The sequence below is a fragment of the Hemibagrus wyckioides genome, linkage group LG04 (assembly GCF_019097595.1).
Source record: "Hemibagrus wyckioides isolate EC202008001 linkage group LG04, SWU_Hwy_1.0, whole genome shotgun sequence".
NCBI lineage: Eukaryota > Metazoa > Chordata > Actinopteri > Siluriformes > Bagridae > Hemibagrus > Hemibagrus wyckioides.
The window spans coordinates 21,924,734-21,941,620 of NC_080713.1; the positions used below are offsets into that span (position 1 = coordinate 21,924,734).

At 39.4% G+C, this 16,887-nt stretch overlaps 1 protein-coding gene across 6 annotated transcripts in view; it reads left to right on the plus strand.

The window, feature by feature from the left end:
* Positions 1–16,887, plus strand: part of fgd4a (FYVE, RhoGEF and PH domain containing 4a) — a 60,385-nt gene that overhangs the window by 10,603 nt on the left and 32,895 nt on the right. The window contains exon 1 of one of the 6 annotated variants that reach the window (XM_058387643.1): positions 4,271–4,703. The exons of 3 other annotated variants lie outside the window; for them this stretch is intronic. Coding sequence is in view for 1 of the 3 variants with exons in the window: in XM_058387642.1 (XP_058243625.1) it covers positions 12,723–12,774 (52 nt within the window). In the remaining 2 variants the exon portion in view is untranslated. Of the gene's footprint in view, positions 1–4,270; positions 4,704–12,111; positions 12,775–16,887 lie in introns of those variants that run through there. 2 more of the 6 variants (XM_058387645.1, XM_058387642.1) reach the window with 2 other exon arrangements.

The following is a 16,887-nucleotide window of genomic DNA, read 5'->3' on the forward strand; positions in this document are numbered from 1 at the left end:
GTTGTTCACGTGTAAAGGAAAAGGATCGTTTAGAAAAACTTTAAAATAATAAATGCAGGACCGGCTGTTTCAGTCCCTCGTGATCCTGTGGTTAAATGTTTCAGCATGTGTTATAGTTAAGTAATTAGGCTGAAGTGCCAACAGAGGGCAGAGACGCTCTGACTGACGCGTGACTCACAGGCTTTAGTCAGACATGTAGTTTCTCTTCTCCTGCACTTCACTCGCACTCATCCCTGAGGAATGCCACGCTGACAGAGATGGTCAGCATCACTATAATGACTATGACTATAAAGCACCAGGTCATTGTAAATTCATCTGGTTTGCCTCGGGCAGTGTTTGAGAATATAGTGAGGTATTGTTAAGTAGTTTCTCTGTATCTGTATTTATGGAGGCAGCTGTAAAAGTATTGGCACCCTTCAAAAGAACGAGCTGCAGTGATACTACACACATTTATTCTTTTGTGAGCGAGACTTCTCACTTTTCCCCTAACCAACATATTGTGCTGAAAGTATTGACACCTTTAATTCATATTTAAAGATTAATGTAAACATTTTGCCATCTTTTAAAGAAAATATATACTTGAGAGAATTGCTCTTTTTTTTTTTTTATATCATTTCCAAAATAAATATTGTAAGATGCCTTTGAATCGTTGGTCATTTAAGGATGTTTTGCCACAGATTGTTTGTGAAGGTTTACAGCGTCATGAATTCAACAAACTGTGACATATCTGCTAAAAAGAATCTTGCTGCCTCTGTCAGGAGAATAAGACTTGGCTATAAATAATAGAAGTACTACAATGAACATAAGGATCAAACTATCAACCGAATCAGGGTAGAAATGATTGTAAGGACACAGCATTAATGTCCTGCATTTGACCACTTCAATCTCAAGATTTGATCTTATTTTGATTATACTGAAGAACAGCTTTCGCAGTGTTTCGGTGGTTGTCTGCATACCTTATGTGCATCCAGAGTATTAAATGATATATCCAGTAGGGGGCAGAGTAGGGTTAATTCATCACTGGTTGGAGACATTGTACAAATGTGGAAAACTGCATCCGTCTCTGTCGTGCGTCAGTCTGGCACTGACGTGATGTCACGTTATACTGTCGTGAAGGGTGTTGCATCACACGGACACATTGCGCTAATTTCTTTGCGCACAAACGACCACAGAATGGCATGCCGTTACTCTCTCTAGAGGAAGCTCCATCTACTGTAAATTGTAGGGGTGCCAATATTTTTTGGAAGTATTTTATATCTTTATATAAGAACAATTTGTAGTTGAAAAACTGTTCAAATGAGACTCTATAGAATCCCTTATTCACGCAGTTTAAGCTCCAAATACCTCTCATCCGGATCAAATATCTCTCACACCAATCTTTTTTTTGCGTATATCCAGGAATAATTGTGTGTTTGTGTATATGTTATGTTTAATAATTATGATGTATGGATTGTAACTTGTCTGTATAGACCTTGTGCTTATTTCATTACTGAGAAAGGTGAATACTTTTCTGTACTGCTGGCATCGGCTCTGTTCTTTCCCTCTTTCTTTGTGTATTGATTTCGATTCAGCTGTGTTGGCTGTCTGTAGGGAATTATTTCTGCCTGCTGGTACTCTCACACACACACACAGATCTGCCTGACTGACCTTTGTGTGTGTGTGTGTGTTGCTTTCTGAACATCTGAGGTGAGGCATCAGGATGAGTCTTGATACTTTATATCACCTGTGTGTGTCTTCCTGCAAAAGTATACACACCGCTAATATTTTTGTGAAACTGAAACACTCTCAGTTCATTAAACCCTTATGATCACGAACATTAACTTAAAATAAAGCTTCTTTCGGCTTGTTTCTATGCGACTGGCTTTAATTACAGCTTTACTGTTCAGTTGGTTTGCAGTATGGTGGTGAATGTAAGATTGCGGAGTGGCTTGTAAAGTGAATTCGTCCGATTCCAGTAACAGTAGTAAATGTAGGACATGGATTCAGACTCAATCGACAATATATTCGTTTAAAGCTGGAATTATCACCTATATAAATAGTTGGCTGAGAATCCTGCGTCTTTTCCTGTCTGCGAGTTTCATACCTTCCTGGTGACAGTGTGGATGTGAGACCAGACAGAACAACCTTTATTTCTGACTTTGACTATTCGGACATTTGCTACAACAGCTTATTTACCTCATGCCGTGCCATTCCTGTGTGTCTTTAAACAGCATGGCGGCTGTCTAAATATTCAATTTAGTGCAGTATTGGAGTGATTCTTTAACCCCAGGCCCTAGTCCCCAGCTTGCATTAGTGCTTCTGTATGACTTAGATCTAGTCTCGTTATCTGCGGCCTTGTAACATAGAAGATTGCTTATCTGAATGGATGCCAGTCCGTCATTGTCTGAGGTTTGATCTGATTTGTGGAGTGAAAATTACTCTAAATGCCAGGTGCTGACCTCTATAATAAAGCCAATAGACCCCTGTAAAGGAAGATAGTCATGAAACAGAGCTGGGTTTTGTCCGGCTGCTACTGCGCTGGCGTGTGACATGTGTGTCCAGCTGCAGTGAGGCCCCTAAGGGTCGTATGTGTGTGTGTGTGTGTGTGTGTGTGTGTGTGTGCAGCCTGAGTGGCCATCAATATGAGAAGAACAGGTCAGTGAATTGCGGAAAAGATTAATCCCAGTCTTTAAAGCCTTTGTAAGCAATTCAATTAAGATCACTTTAGCTACATTGTGTTTCTCTCTCTCTCTCTCTCTCTCTCTCTCTCTCTCTCTCTCTCTCTCTCTCTCTCTGTCCCTGAGCAAAAAGCTGAGTGTGCAGCTATGAGTCAAGCAAACCCAAACAGAAAGCTGCCATCTTATTTGTTTCACAAACCGTTTTATGTTACTATTTTGACTAACATGCCATTACAAGGCCATTGTGAGATTGTGTCATAATTCATTGTGCATTCAGTGCAAAACCAAATAAATTCATCAGGAAAATTCTACACAAGGAGACAGTCTTTAGTTACTGCTAGTAATTTTTGCATCTGCACCAGCAGCCCATACAAAGCTAATTAAACAGGAAGTAAAGTACCATCTTGACGAGTTGATTAATGTAATCGATCTTTCTTTTGAACGAGATATATGAGAAGGCTAACATTTGGCCAGAACTGAATCAGCAGGAACATCAGTTTGGAGAGATATAAAGACGTCGTTAACGGACACTGCGCTTGATCAGATGCTCAAGAGGTAACTAACATGCTCGATAGGCTTGAAGGAATTTTGTCATCATCCCAAACATCAGAATGTACATGAGAAAGGAGATTTCAGTGTCTCTCAGCGTTTGTAGTGAGTCATTTTCTTGGCCGTAGCTAGCGTGAGTGACAAATTTGTTCTATATTAATTCTACCTTGTAAATATAGCACACTACATGTAGTTCACAGCGTTGGAAAACGTTGCAGAAATAAAAATGTGAGCAAACAATTTGAACATAACATTTCTTTCCTATCCTAAAGTATAATATCCAAATCCTGCTATGTCAGTTGGAGAAGAAATAAATTTACATGGACCAAACAGTGGCAGCTCTGGGGCTTGAACCCCTAACCTTCTGAACAGCTATATATATATATATATTACATTTACATGATACCAATCATTCTGGAGGGCACTGGATGTATCTAGAATGTGAGAACATCTTCAAATCTGGCTGTGTTTATTTTTGTGCTAATATGCTAAACATTCTAATTTGTAAGTAAGAGATGATGACACACTGTTCAGATCTTCCGCAGGCCTTTAATCTGCTGTTGCATAAATATATGGTGCGGCTTAGTAATGAAGCATTTGGAGTTTTCACTCGGGGCTTTGGGTTAAATGATGGAAGCATGAGAATTGTGTAGGTGGCCACTTTAGGTGGCCTCTTGCTACGTCATTTTCTAACCCTCCCCCTACAGTCCCTCATTCATCTGCATCCCCCATCCTCTCTCTCTCTCTGTCTCTCTCTCTCTCTCTCTCTCTCTCTGTCCCCACCCTGCTGGCATGTGTCACATGGCCTGGGAATACACTCTAGTTGAATGAGACAAGCTGATTTGTATGCTGTGCTGGATGATGGACACAGAGAACAGTTAGCACATGGACACAGTCGTCTTCTGAACGGTGCTGTCTACACTCTCTCTACCTCTCTTTATTCATCTCTCTCTCTCTCTCTCTCTCTCGCTTTGCTTCCTCCCTCCTGCTCTCCAGCCCCCCCCCCTCTTTCCGCTGGCAGATGATATCCTCGGGTTTCCTCCCTGTTTGCTGGTCCTCCCTCGATCAGCATAATAGACCTGATTGTCAATGCGACACACACACACACACACACACACACACATATGCTGGCACCCAAAGAATGAGGGATTGACGCAAGGACAGAGCGACTGTCGTTTCCCTGCCATATGTTTTCTCTCCGCTGGAATGTGATTATATCCATGGGTTACAGAGAGAGCTCTAGAAGAGTCTGAGGCTGAAGAAGGGGAAAAACGGGAAGAGAGAGCGTGTGCATGAGGGAAGAGAGAGAGAGAGAGAGAGAGAAGGGGAAGGAAGCAAGAAGGATGCACTGAGAGAAGCGAGAACGTGAGGAACAGATTGCATTGGCGCTTTTTGTCCAGGCGTGACTCTTTGGATAAGAATAGGAGCTCAAGTAACCACAGCTCATTCACTCGCACCAGCAGCTGTCGTACGGATTAAAAAGACGACTTGTGTAAGGTCAGTGTTTTTTATTTTTTTTATTTTTTCTGTGCTCCGTTCAGTAGGGCTGTGGCTGGGGGGCTGGGAAGCTGGGGCCACTGCTGCACATCACCCAGGATTCCTCTAATTAGCTCTAGTTCTTCTAATTAACCCTGATTTGATCAAGACTGATAAAATGTGTCTGGTTTGTAGTGTTCTCATTATGGAAATCAAGCTGAGGGGCTGATAATAAATGGAAAAAAGCTTTGTATTTTTGTGTGCGTGTGTATGTGAGAGAGAGAGAGAGAGAGAGAGAGAGAGAGAGAGAGAGAGAGAGAGAAACTGTCATCCATGGGTTTTAAATGAATATTGTTGGGATCTAATGGTGGATTTGGTGTCGTTTGGGCTGATTTTGTGTGATTCAGTGAGTGTATCTGTGGGAGAGAGAGAGAGAGAGAGAGAGAGAGATTGCATGGCACCATGTAGCCAGTAAATTAAAGTTCCAGTAATGAGTAGCATGAGGGGAAATTGCTCATTAAAGTGCAAAAGCACACACTCTAGTACAGGCTTTAACCATGTCTAATCACATTTCAATGCCTATCTTAACTGTCCATCGTGATGGAGTGGAGATAAAAAAAAAATTTACATAGACATATAACTCCTGCATCTTATTTTGTCTTCATTTCTCTCCTCAAGTCAATTTTAAACAAGGGTTTTATTTGCAAGCTTCTCCTGTGATTAAGGATAATTCAGGATTAGACCAGCTTCTAGGTCAGTGTTATGTTCAACACGTCCTACAGTATTACAGAGTCACGGCTGATTAGATACTCTGACGCTAACTTTTCATTGACTTTCTGTCTTTCGAAATAAATTAAATTAGTTTAGCAGTGCAGTTCAGGGGAAGTCCGGTGGGCTCGGGCGTATAGTGCTAAGATAAATGACATAAGAACTCCACATGGAACTGTATTTAATCCCACTCCTGTTAGCTTGTGTGGAAATCCTGACAAATTTAGCACACTCCTGCATTATGCAATATTCCCCAAAATAAGATTTTAACAGCAACAGTCACCATAATGAAGTTACACACATTTATCATTAATTAATGAGTAATTAAGCAAAGGTCCCTGATTTCTTCCAGCACTGAAAACTGAAAGCTCTGTTTTGTTTTGTTTTGTTTTTCAATCCAGATTCAAGCTGAATAAAAAATCTTGTCTCTGGGAAATAAAAAGAAGACAACGTAGTAATTAACACATCCCATACCACCAGTTTAATAGTGTTCTGATGGGAGGGCAGTGTGTTCATTGAATACGGTAAAAACACTGCCAGACTTCATTTTCTCTCCTTCTCTATTTATTTTCACAAGTTTTAGGAATGTGTTTATCTGATACTATTGGTGCTGATGCCAGTGTAGACCTGAATGCTTCACTGGTCCTGGATTGGATCTGATCCAATGATTTCATGCTGTGAACATGTGTAATGCTGACTCACACACACACACACACACACTGATTCTCTTCATGAACACAGGATACAAATAGTCATAAAGTCCATCACCTTCACACCTAGAACCTTTTATGTGGGGCTGTGGTTGGTAGATGTGGTAGCTTAGTGTTTTAAGGTGTTTGACTCCTGATCAGAAGGTCATGAGTACAAGTCCCAGGTCCACCAAGCTGCCACTGCTGGGGTCCTTTGAACAAGGCCCTTAACCCTCAATTGCTCAGTTTTATAAAATGAGATAAAATGTAAGTCATTCTGGATAAATCTGCCAAATGCCAGAAATGTAAATGTAAAAAAAAATAGACCTTGCCATCAACAGGCCTCATAAGCGTCATGCACAAAAGAAAAAGAAAAAAATTTTGTTATTGTAGTTTTAGTATTGTTGTAATATCGTTGTAGGTGAGGTATACTGTGTATCAGATAAAAAAGGTTTTTGTGGTGTATTGTGGTATATCTTTATCTTATACTATTGCCTGTTGAATTATTGATTCTGATTGGTCAGAAGATATTGATCGGTTTGCCCTAACAGCATGGCCCTGACCACAGTACAGCTGCAGTCATTTTAATACCTGATCGTTTCTATAGTAATGACTGACTTTTAGGGTGGAAACGTCAGCTAAATTGATGGGGAAAAAAGGTGATATGGTGAGGTTTTCTCTGAGGAGAGGTTTATTTAGCATTTTTGGAAAAAGTCTTTATTGTCAGTGCTTCATAACAGCCAGATTTTAAGTTATGGTACAGGAAAATGTTCAGGATGAAGGGCTTGGCAGGTTTTTTTTTAGTAACATGACAATGTTCATTTGTTATTAATATCGGTGATGGCAGAACTTGTTTATAGCTGCCGTAACTATAATGATGTTCCCACCATATTTATATTTAAAAAAATGACTATACTGACCGTCCACTTTATTAGGAAGACCTGTACATCTGCTCATTTATGCATTGCAGCACAATCTATATCGTCATGCAGATACAGGTCAAGAGCTTCTGTTAATGTTCTCACCAAACACAAGACATTAACCGTAACATGGTTGATGGTACCAGATGTGCTGGTTTGTGTATTTCAGAAACCACTGAACACAACATGCTCTACAGCAGAATTACTGGTGTAAATGAGGGATGAAATACTTCAGAATGTGTGGCTATGGGAAAGTAATAAACCTCACCGCGTCGATTATTTACCTCACGTGTCATCTGGCTTTAGTTGCTCATTGGACCTTCTTTTATCTAGCACAGGAGATATGATAATCAAGTCAAATCAAAGCAAAAACTTTAAAAGGGAAGGGCATTTATAGAATATAACCCCCTCACCCTGCCCCCATGCTTCAAGTCATATATGCAAGTGCTAGTAGTGTCATAGCCTGAACAACTTCCCTTTTCCGCGTGCCGCACTGGATTCTGTGAAGCGTTTCCACATCTTCACCCAGGGTAAGAAGGAAGTCTTGTGTAAGTGTTTTTTTTTTTCTCAGAGTCCTACCTCTGTCCAGTTACAGTGCTTTCAAATCTACAACCAAGAATATAGAGTAACTTACATTTCAGACACTGTATGGACTAAGAAATATTTTTAGTTTTGCTCGGTCAGCAAAAATAATTCATAAATAACTCTCAGCTTAAATCATTGCCATGTAATACACAAACTGACACAGTGTAGTAATGGTTTTAATATAACAAACTGTTTCGAATTGAATTTTATGTAGTGAACACATCCAGGTAGATGGAGACCCACACAGTGAAGTGAACCTGTTCTGTATGTGTTATACTAAATATCAGCAGTCATGGAGCGCTGCTTGTGCAGGCATGGAGTACTGTGTTATAAAAGAGCTCCAGAGGCCCAGGTTCGATCCAGAGAGCTGCAGCTCCTTAAATGAGAGCATTTCAATTCTGCGAGCACTGAGCACGAGACGTTTCATTTCCTCTCACTCGCCAGGGTATGCCATTCTCATGAGTCAGTTTAATGAAAGTAAAAGAGTCATGTTGGAAAGTAAGAAAGAAAGTCAGTTCTGTTCTTTATTGTAGTCGTCTAATGACGGTGTTTCGTGACAAATTTAAGGGGCATTTTTATTCCGATTTTTAAAACAGTGCGATCTATAGCGATTTAATGTTATTGTTCTTAGAATTATTATTGTTGTGTGTGTAAAAACTGTGGGGAGGGGTGAAACTGTTTTAAACACTTACCATTTTTTTCCCTTTCTTACCTGTATAGATAAATTATATCTTCTATTGTAATTCTATTGTTCTATTTTTTATTGTGATTGTGACTGGCATAGACTGGCATCCTGTCCAGGGTGTACCCTGCATTGTGCCCTGAGTCTCCTGGGATAGGCTCAAGGTTCCTTGTGACCAAGTCGGATAAAGGTTGTGATGGATGGATGGATGGATGGATGGATGATTGGATGGATTGATTGGATGATTGGATGGACTGATGGATGGATTGGATGATTGGATGGATGGATTGAAGGAATTGGATGGATGGATTGGATGGATGGAGGATTGATGGATGGATTGGATGGATGGATGGATGGATTGGATGGATTTTTCCATATATAAATAAGATATGATTGGCTATGCCATGTGTGAATGAATGGGGGATGGATTTTACCATTTACAAAATTAGAAAATAACATACACTGCAGTTGAGCTGTGTGACTCAGAGAGAGCTAATATTGTCTAGCGTGTGGGTTTTACTCTGAACATCTTGATTAACATATTCCAGATGTGTCATTGAGTAATCTGCTGAAGCCCAGTCTTAAATAATCCAACAAATGGAAATAATTTTTCGGTCAAAATAATACACCCATTTTTATTTTATTTTATTTTTTTTTTTTTTTACATCAAAGCTCCATCAATGTGTTTTTAATACACTGCACCCTGTTGTTAGTCAGTGTTAAATTTACAACTGCATGCATGCAAACTTGGCACTTCTGGAAGTGTTTTTAATCTATACAAGCAGTTCTTCTCACACACTCATACTGCATGCTGTGTATCAGCCTGAGGTATACACGCAACATTTACAAAAGAGTCATTTAAAGCTAAGTGTTCTTTCAGTACTCCTTAAATCAGATAGGAGTGTTGTACAGAGTCAGTGTGGTGCTGGAGCTCAGTCTGAGTCTCTGATCAGTCTAGAATTAAAAGAGCTAAATGAATGCTGGGAGACAGAGAAAGAGAGAGAGAGAGAGAGAGAGAGAGAGAGAGTGTGTGTGTGTTTGCAACATCCTGGGAATTGAGAATTTTGATTACTACTAAGCAATAAATGTCTCTGAAATAAATTATGCTGTAGTGTGTTATCTGCTGTAGAAATCATTTTAATGGTAATCATGCGAAGAGACACATACAGCTGTTTACATGCCTAAGGGATTGTGTGTGTGTGTGTGTGTGTCTGTGCGCACAGGTTTAAAGATTTTATTTCACATTGTTAGTCAGGTGAAAGTGGCAAAATATGACACATGAAATTATGGTTAAAATAATAAATTAAAAAAAAAAAATTTATAATTAAAAAAAATAAGTAAATCCTTTTTTATTATTATTTTCTATATTTTATTTTTATATATTTTTATATCTACATATTATTAATTTTTTCTCTCTTCTTGTATGTTATTAATGGTTGTTTTCTACCTGGACAGATATTTATCCGTTTTAGTCTTGGATTAATATTGCTGCTACTAACTTCAGGAAGTTATACAATAGATGATCACAGCAGCGGAAGTTCTGCATCTGGCCTTTTATACAATTAAAAAAAACTGTATTTTGGTACATCAGTGATGAGTTAATTAGAGTTGGTACCGGGTTTGGTATCAAGCTGCAGTAACCAGTGGAAGATCAGATATCAGGGGAAAAATCTGATCCTGTACGGAATGGAAAAGATTTCAGCTGAGTTTGGAAATGTTGTTTACTTGTAAAGAGACTTGACTGTGAGAAAACGGCGGCTTTAGTGGTTCGCACGTTTTGCTCTACACCACCAAGGTGTGATCGATTTAGTGCGGAAATATTCTTCCCATGCTTCAGCGGTTTCCTCTGGGTTCTCCAGTTTCCTTCCTAGTCCAAAGACATGCGTTGTAGGCTGATTGGCATCTCTAAACTGCCTGTAGTGTGTTCATATACATGTAATTTTGTTGTTGTTCTATTTTCTTATTATATTTTTATGGCACAGACCAAAAATTTAAATATGAATGGGTGAGTGTGTATGAGAATGTCCTCTGCAATGGGATAGCACTTCTAGGGTGTCCCCTACCTTGTGCCATGAGTCCACTTGGACCCTGTGAAGGACAAGTGGGATGGATGGATGGAGACTTATGGGAAGTGCAGTGGATTTTGCATAGTTTAGTCAGTTTCCACATACATGTTAAATTACCACCAATGGAATAATGTATCAGTTAATATTACAGCACAAGGTGACTACTGCACATTAACCTGCTGGATCCTACAACAGCTTTGAAGTATCCAGTATCACCAGCTTGTCATAATGAAAGTACCAATAGATAAATAAACATACTGTTTTTAGGGATGTTATTTCCAGGTAGGCAAATCTGAGATCAGTTAGAAAGATTTATTTATTTTTATTTTTATTTTTTTTTTATTATTATTTTTTTTTTTTATTTTTTTTTTTTATTTTTTTTTTTTTTGGCAGGGGGGATTTTGATCTACCACAAAAGTGTATTTCAGTCTGTTTCAGTAATGATAGGAGAAGGAGAACTGCAGATGGTAGTTAAATGTCAGAGATGAGGAAACACACCTACACACAAAATCACACACACACACACACGTACACACACACGTACACACACACCACCTCATTCAGTTATTAAAAGCCTTTAAATTTACAGGCGGATATGTCCACTAACATACATTGTAGAGGTGTGTGTCAAGGACAAGAATATCTCTAATATGAAGTATCAAGGACAGAAATATCTCTAATATGAAGTATCAAGGACAGAAATATCTCTAATATGAAGTATCAAGGACAGAAATATCTGTTATTTCAAGTATCAAGGACAGGAATATTGGTTGATTTTGACCTAATGGACACCTTTGGCTAGTGTCAAATTTTTTAATACAAAAACTGCAGGTTTAATTAAATCTTAGCAGATGTCCTTATTCAGAAGTCCTCATGCAGGCTCATGAGGTCATGGACTGAGAAAACCCTGTTAATAAAGGTTAGAATAGTATAATAAAACACATAAAGAGTGTTTCCTGTTGGTTACTGAGGTATAAAACCTCTTAAATTTTGTTTGTTGAGCAGAAAGTCTGTATATTAAATTATTGCGTATAAAACATCTCATTCTTGGCACTACAGATCCTTTGACAGATTTAGTTAATGTGTCAGTGTTCAGGATGTTCTGTGCTGCTGTCTTCTGAAGCATGTATAAGTTTGGCTCTGCAGCATACAGGCCTGGCCAGCAGAGGATGTTGGCACTGAGACAGAGCCGTGTCTTCAGTGGTCTCTGAGCAATACTGTTTATTAACACTAGCAAATTACCACTGGGACATTTTTCATTCAGCGCTGGTGTTCTTAGTGCATTATTACACATCATTATTACATTGCATTATTACACATCATTATTCAGAGGATTTTTTTAGATGTTGTCTTGAGAATAAACAGAAAGTTCAGCTATTAGGCTTCAACATACATTTCCTGTAAAAACCAGTTAGTGTGTGAAAGTCTCAACATGTGAGAAATGCTCACACATTTCACACGAGAAAGAAAGAAACGCACACAAGCTGAACAAGACAGAAAGAAAGAAAGAAACACACACAAACAAACACAGGAGAAACAAACAGATATGAGAGAAAGAAAGAAAGAAAGAAAGAAAGAAAGAAAGAAAGAAAAACAAGCTGAACATGAAAGAAAGAATGAAACACACACAAATAAACAAACATAGGAGAAACAAACAAACACATGAGAAAGAAAGAAAGAAAGAAAGAAAGAAAGACAGGCAGGCAGGCAGGCAGACAGAAAGAGGAACAAACAAACAAGCAACTTGTCCTGTCTATAAACACTCAGATGTGAGAAAGAAAGTAACTAAGTGTCTTTCCTAATGAGGACCAGCCGAATGTCCCCACAAGCTCAAAAATATCAGATATCCCTGATGTCAGATAATAATGTCAGATAATGTCAGACACACAAACACACACACACACACGCGCACAAACACACACACACGCACAAACACACACACAGAGCCTTTCAGTCCCTGATTCTGTAACCATTCTTCCACCTTCAACATAAATAAATTCCTCAATTCTAAATAGTGTGTTCTTGGGAACAGTGATGTACAGTTGCTGATGCACAATAATTCTGAATGTTCTCGTGTGATTGAGAGTCAGCCGTACAGCTTGCTTCACTCATGACATCAGCAATGGGAGGAGAAATCTACAGAACATTGTGGGAGACACACAGACACACACACACACACACACACACACACACGCACACACACCCACAAGCTTCAGTACGTTGAGAAAAAAAGCCAGCGTCGCTGCAGAGTAGAGTGCGAGAAGTATGCATGGTGAAGCTTTTGCACGGTCCACACGGCTTCCTCACATCACTGGAGCCGAGTCGTTCAGATGGCTGAGCCTCTGAGTGGGAACTTAAGAAGGGAAAGCAGCCTGCCAGCAGGTACTTCGGTCTCTTTTGTACACAGTACATTCAGCTTTTTTGGAGTTACTCTGTAACTCAGAAGCAGAACTTTGATTGTGTGCTTGCAGAAGTGAATCTGATAATGTTGTTTCAGGCTGTTGAAATGAGAGTAACGGTTGAGTTCCTGCTTAAATGTACTGTATTATATACACCTGTACTCATTCATAGCATTTTTTTTGGACACTGGGTTAGTCTAAACTCTAGGGAAACGTAATCTTGTCACATTTCACACTGTGGCTATAGTCTATAATCTGAGAGTTATTTATTTAGTGAGATTACATGTTGCCATATACATCCTCCTGAGAGACTCTAAAAGGCAAGAAAACAGAGATGTGATATAATAAATGAGAGAACGAAAGACATACAAGCTGAACAAGAAAGAAAGAAAGACGTACAAGCTGAACATGAAAAAGAAAGAAAGACAAAAAGAAAAAGAAAGACGTACAAGCTGAACATGAAAAAGAAAGAAAGACAAAAAGAAAAAGAAAGATGTACAAGCTGAACATGAAAGAAAGAAAGAAACAAAGGAGAAACAAACAACACACATTTGAGAGAGAAAGAAATATGAAAGAAAGAAACAAACAAAAACAGGATAAACAAGAAAGAAACAAACAAACAAAAACAAACACGTATGAGAGAAAGAAAGAAAGAAAGAAAGAGGTGTCTGTTGCTAAGCATCTAGACATACCATTGTAACACTGCATCGTTTCACGTCATACACATTTACACAAATACAGGGAACACGCTGCAAAAGTGCTTTAATAATCCTGGGTATAACCCCAGGTTGAAGAGAACGGTGCTAATCCCTCTTCTAAATTCCAAGTGTGAAACATTTCCTCTACCCAGGGGATAAAAGCAGGCATTAGAATGATAATAAACCCTTATCTGATCATACATCATGAGGCGGTGCTTAAACGCATACAGATACAGATCAGTGCTGTCAGTTACTGTTCACATCAAACATCAGAACAGGGAACAAATGACATCTCAGTGACTTTAATCATTCAACGGTTGTTGGGGCTAGATGAGCTAGTTGCAGTATTTAAGAAAACTGCTAATTTTGTTGTTGTTGTTGTTGTTGTTGTTGCTGGTTTTTAAAGCTTTCTAAAGACCCAGCAAGTGTCCAGCTATAAATGTTGTTGAGAGTGGTAAAGGAAAATGGCCGTACTGTTTTGAACAGGACAGAAAGTTAAACTCAGAAAGAAAGAAAGAAAGAAAGAAAGAAAGGAATGATGGACAGACGGAAGGAAGGAAAGATAGACACAAGCTGAGCAAAAAAGAAAGAAGGAAAGAAAGAAAGAAGGAAAGGAAGGAAGTATAAACACACAAGCTGAGCAAGAAAGAAAGAAAGACACACAAGCTGAGCAAGGAAGGAAGGAAGACACAAGCTGAGCATGATGGAAAGAAAGAAAGAAAGAAAGAAAGAAAGAAAGAAAGACGTACAAGCTGAACATGAAAAAGAAAGAAAGACAAAAAGAAAAAGAAAGACGAACAAGCTGAACATGAAAGAAAGAAAGAAACAAAGGAGAAACAAACACACATTTGAGAGAGAAAGAAATATGAAAGAAAGAAACAAACAAAAACACAGGATAAACAAGAAAGAAACAAACAAACAAAAACAAACAAACACGTATGAGAAAGAAAGAAAGAAAGAAAAAGAAAAAGAACAACCGTCAAATAATTAGTCACTGATATGCCATTTGTTCCCCGTCCCGATGTTTGATGTGAACAGTAACTGAAAGCACTGATCTGTGTCTGTATGTTTTTAAGCAGAAAAGCATCTCACAGTAAAACCCGATGCAGATGGGCTACATCGCAACAGAAGACCACATCAACGTCCACTAATGTCCACCAAGAACAGGAATCTGAGGCTACTGCAGCCACAGAAAGCTTTCTCTAATCTGCAGCCGTGTAGTTTCACTGAGTTTGTGCCCGGAGGTAGAGATACAGGAGGGTGGTACAGGGGTTCGTAAGGTCTTCATGTAAAATGCACCGTTTGTCACTGCATTGTGGTGTTGCGCAGTGCTACATAATTTAGCATCAGTGGAAAATAGCAAACGTTTATAGAGCTTTCAAGGTTTATAAGAGCATGTTTTACTTGACCGCTGCCACTGTAGTTTTGCACACAGCAGTTAAACAGTTCATTGTTTTCCAAACCACAGAATGTTCAGAAACTCCACCACACATTTTTCTGTTCCCCACACCCGAGCACTTGACATTATACACCTTAACCACACAGCAGAGCATCACTCACACCATCATCTTCATGCCATTAACTGTTTCTCTCACACTGTTCTGTTCTAAGACATGACCATGTTCTCTCACTAATTTCCCTCCGATACCTCTGGTCCCCCGCTGCCATGGAAATGCATCCATGGCAACCGTGTCACTGCCCCTTTGGTGTGTGTGAGTGTGTTTGGAGACATACACATCAAATATATATAAAGCTACACCCAGACAGACGTGCTCTCTTTTTTTTTTTTTTTTTTTTTTTTGGGTTTGTCCATTCTCTATATGCTCTTCAGTGTCACTGTGGATCCCAGGAACACTGGATGGGATGTCAGGTTACCACATGATACCACATGTACACACACACACACACACACACAAATGTTTGCATCTATTTATTTTGTTTTTGTATTTTTTATTCCATTTTGAGTGTGTATGTGTGTGTGTAAACAGAACACTGTGTCAAGAGAACTGCTGATGGTAGACTAGTCTCACAGATGAGGAACCATACATGCGCACACGCACACACACGCATGCTCACTCACTCACACACACACACACACACACACACACCTTCTGTTTAAACATTTTTTTGTTAATAAAAATCTGATTTACAAGTGGATTTTTTCCACTCATGTATATTGAGAGGTGTGTGTGTGTGCAGGTGAGGTGAATAACACTGATGATCTCCTCATCATGGCACCTGTTAGTGGGTGGGATATATTAGGCAGCAAGTGAACATTTTGTCCTCAAAGGTGATGTGTTACAAGCAGGAAAAATGAGCAAGTGTAAGGATTTGAGTGAGTTTGACGAAGGGCCAGATTGTGATGGCTAGACGACTGGATCAGAGCATCTCCAAAACTGCAGCTCTTGTGGGGTGTTCCCGGTCTGCACTGGTCAGTATCTATCAAAAGTGGTCCAAGGAAGGAACAGTGGTGAACCAGTCACAGGGTCATGGGCGGCCAAGACTCATTGATGCACGTGGGGAGCGAAGGCTGGCCCGTGTGATCCGATCCAACAGACGAGCTACTGTTCCTCAAATTGCTGAAGAAGTTCTGATAGAAAGGTGTCACAATACACAGTGCAGGACGGGTCAGGGCGGTTTTGGCAGCAAAAGGGGGATCAACACAATATTAGGCAGATGGTTATATATGCATGTATATCCCTCATATTTGTCGGTTTTGACCTTGTGGGGATATTTGACTTAGTGTTGTATTTTAAAAAAAAAAGGTTTCTGTGTGGTTCCTGTGGTTAAGGTGTGGCCAAGGTAACAGTAATTAGCTATATTCCACTGTGTGTGTGTGTGTGTGTGTGTGTGTGTGTATTTTCTATGTTCCTGTCTCTAACCCTTTATATGCACATTAAGTTAATATGAGAGTAGGATAGCACTGAAGCTAGACTGTCCCAGATATCACAGCGAATTTAATTAGTGATAGAAAATCTCTAGAGAGCTCTTACTCCATGCAATTTTGGTTTTGCTGTGCAGCCAACTTTTTATTATTGTGCAGGTTAATACATTATCTGTCCATCCAGCATTCTTGCACTACTTAATCCTGCAGACAGTACACGTACTTATCTGTGTGTACTCCTCATCCTCTCTCTCTCTCAAATCCCCCACACCCCCATAGCAGTTACATTTATGTCATTTTAGGAAATAACATAATTATACTGACCAGGCATAACATTATGACCACCTGTCTAATATGGTGTTGGTCCCCCTTTTGCTGAAGGTGATCCCTGAAGGTGTGCTGTGGTTATCTGGCACCAAGATATTAGCAGCAGATTCTTTAAGTCCTTTAAGTTGCGAGGTGGGGCGAGGTGGAGATACTGATACTGACCACTGCAGACCGGGAACACCCCACA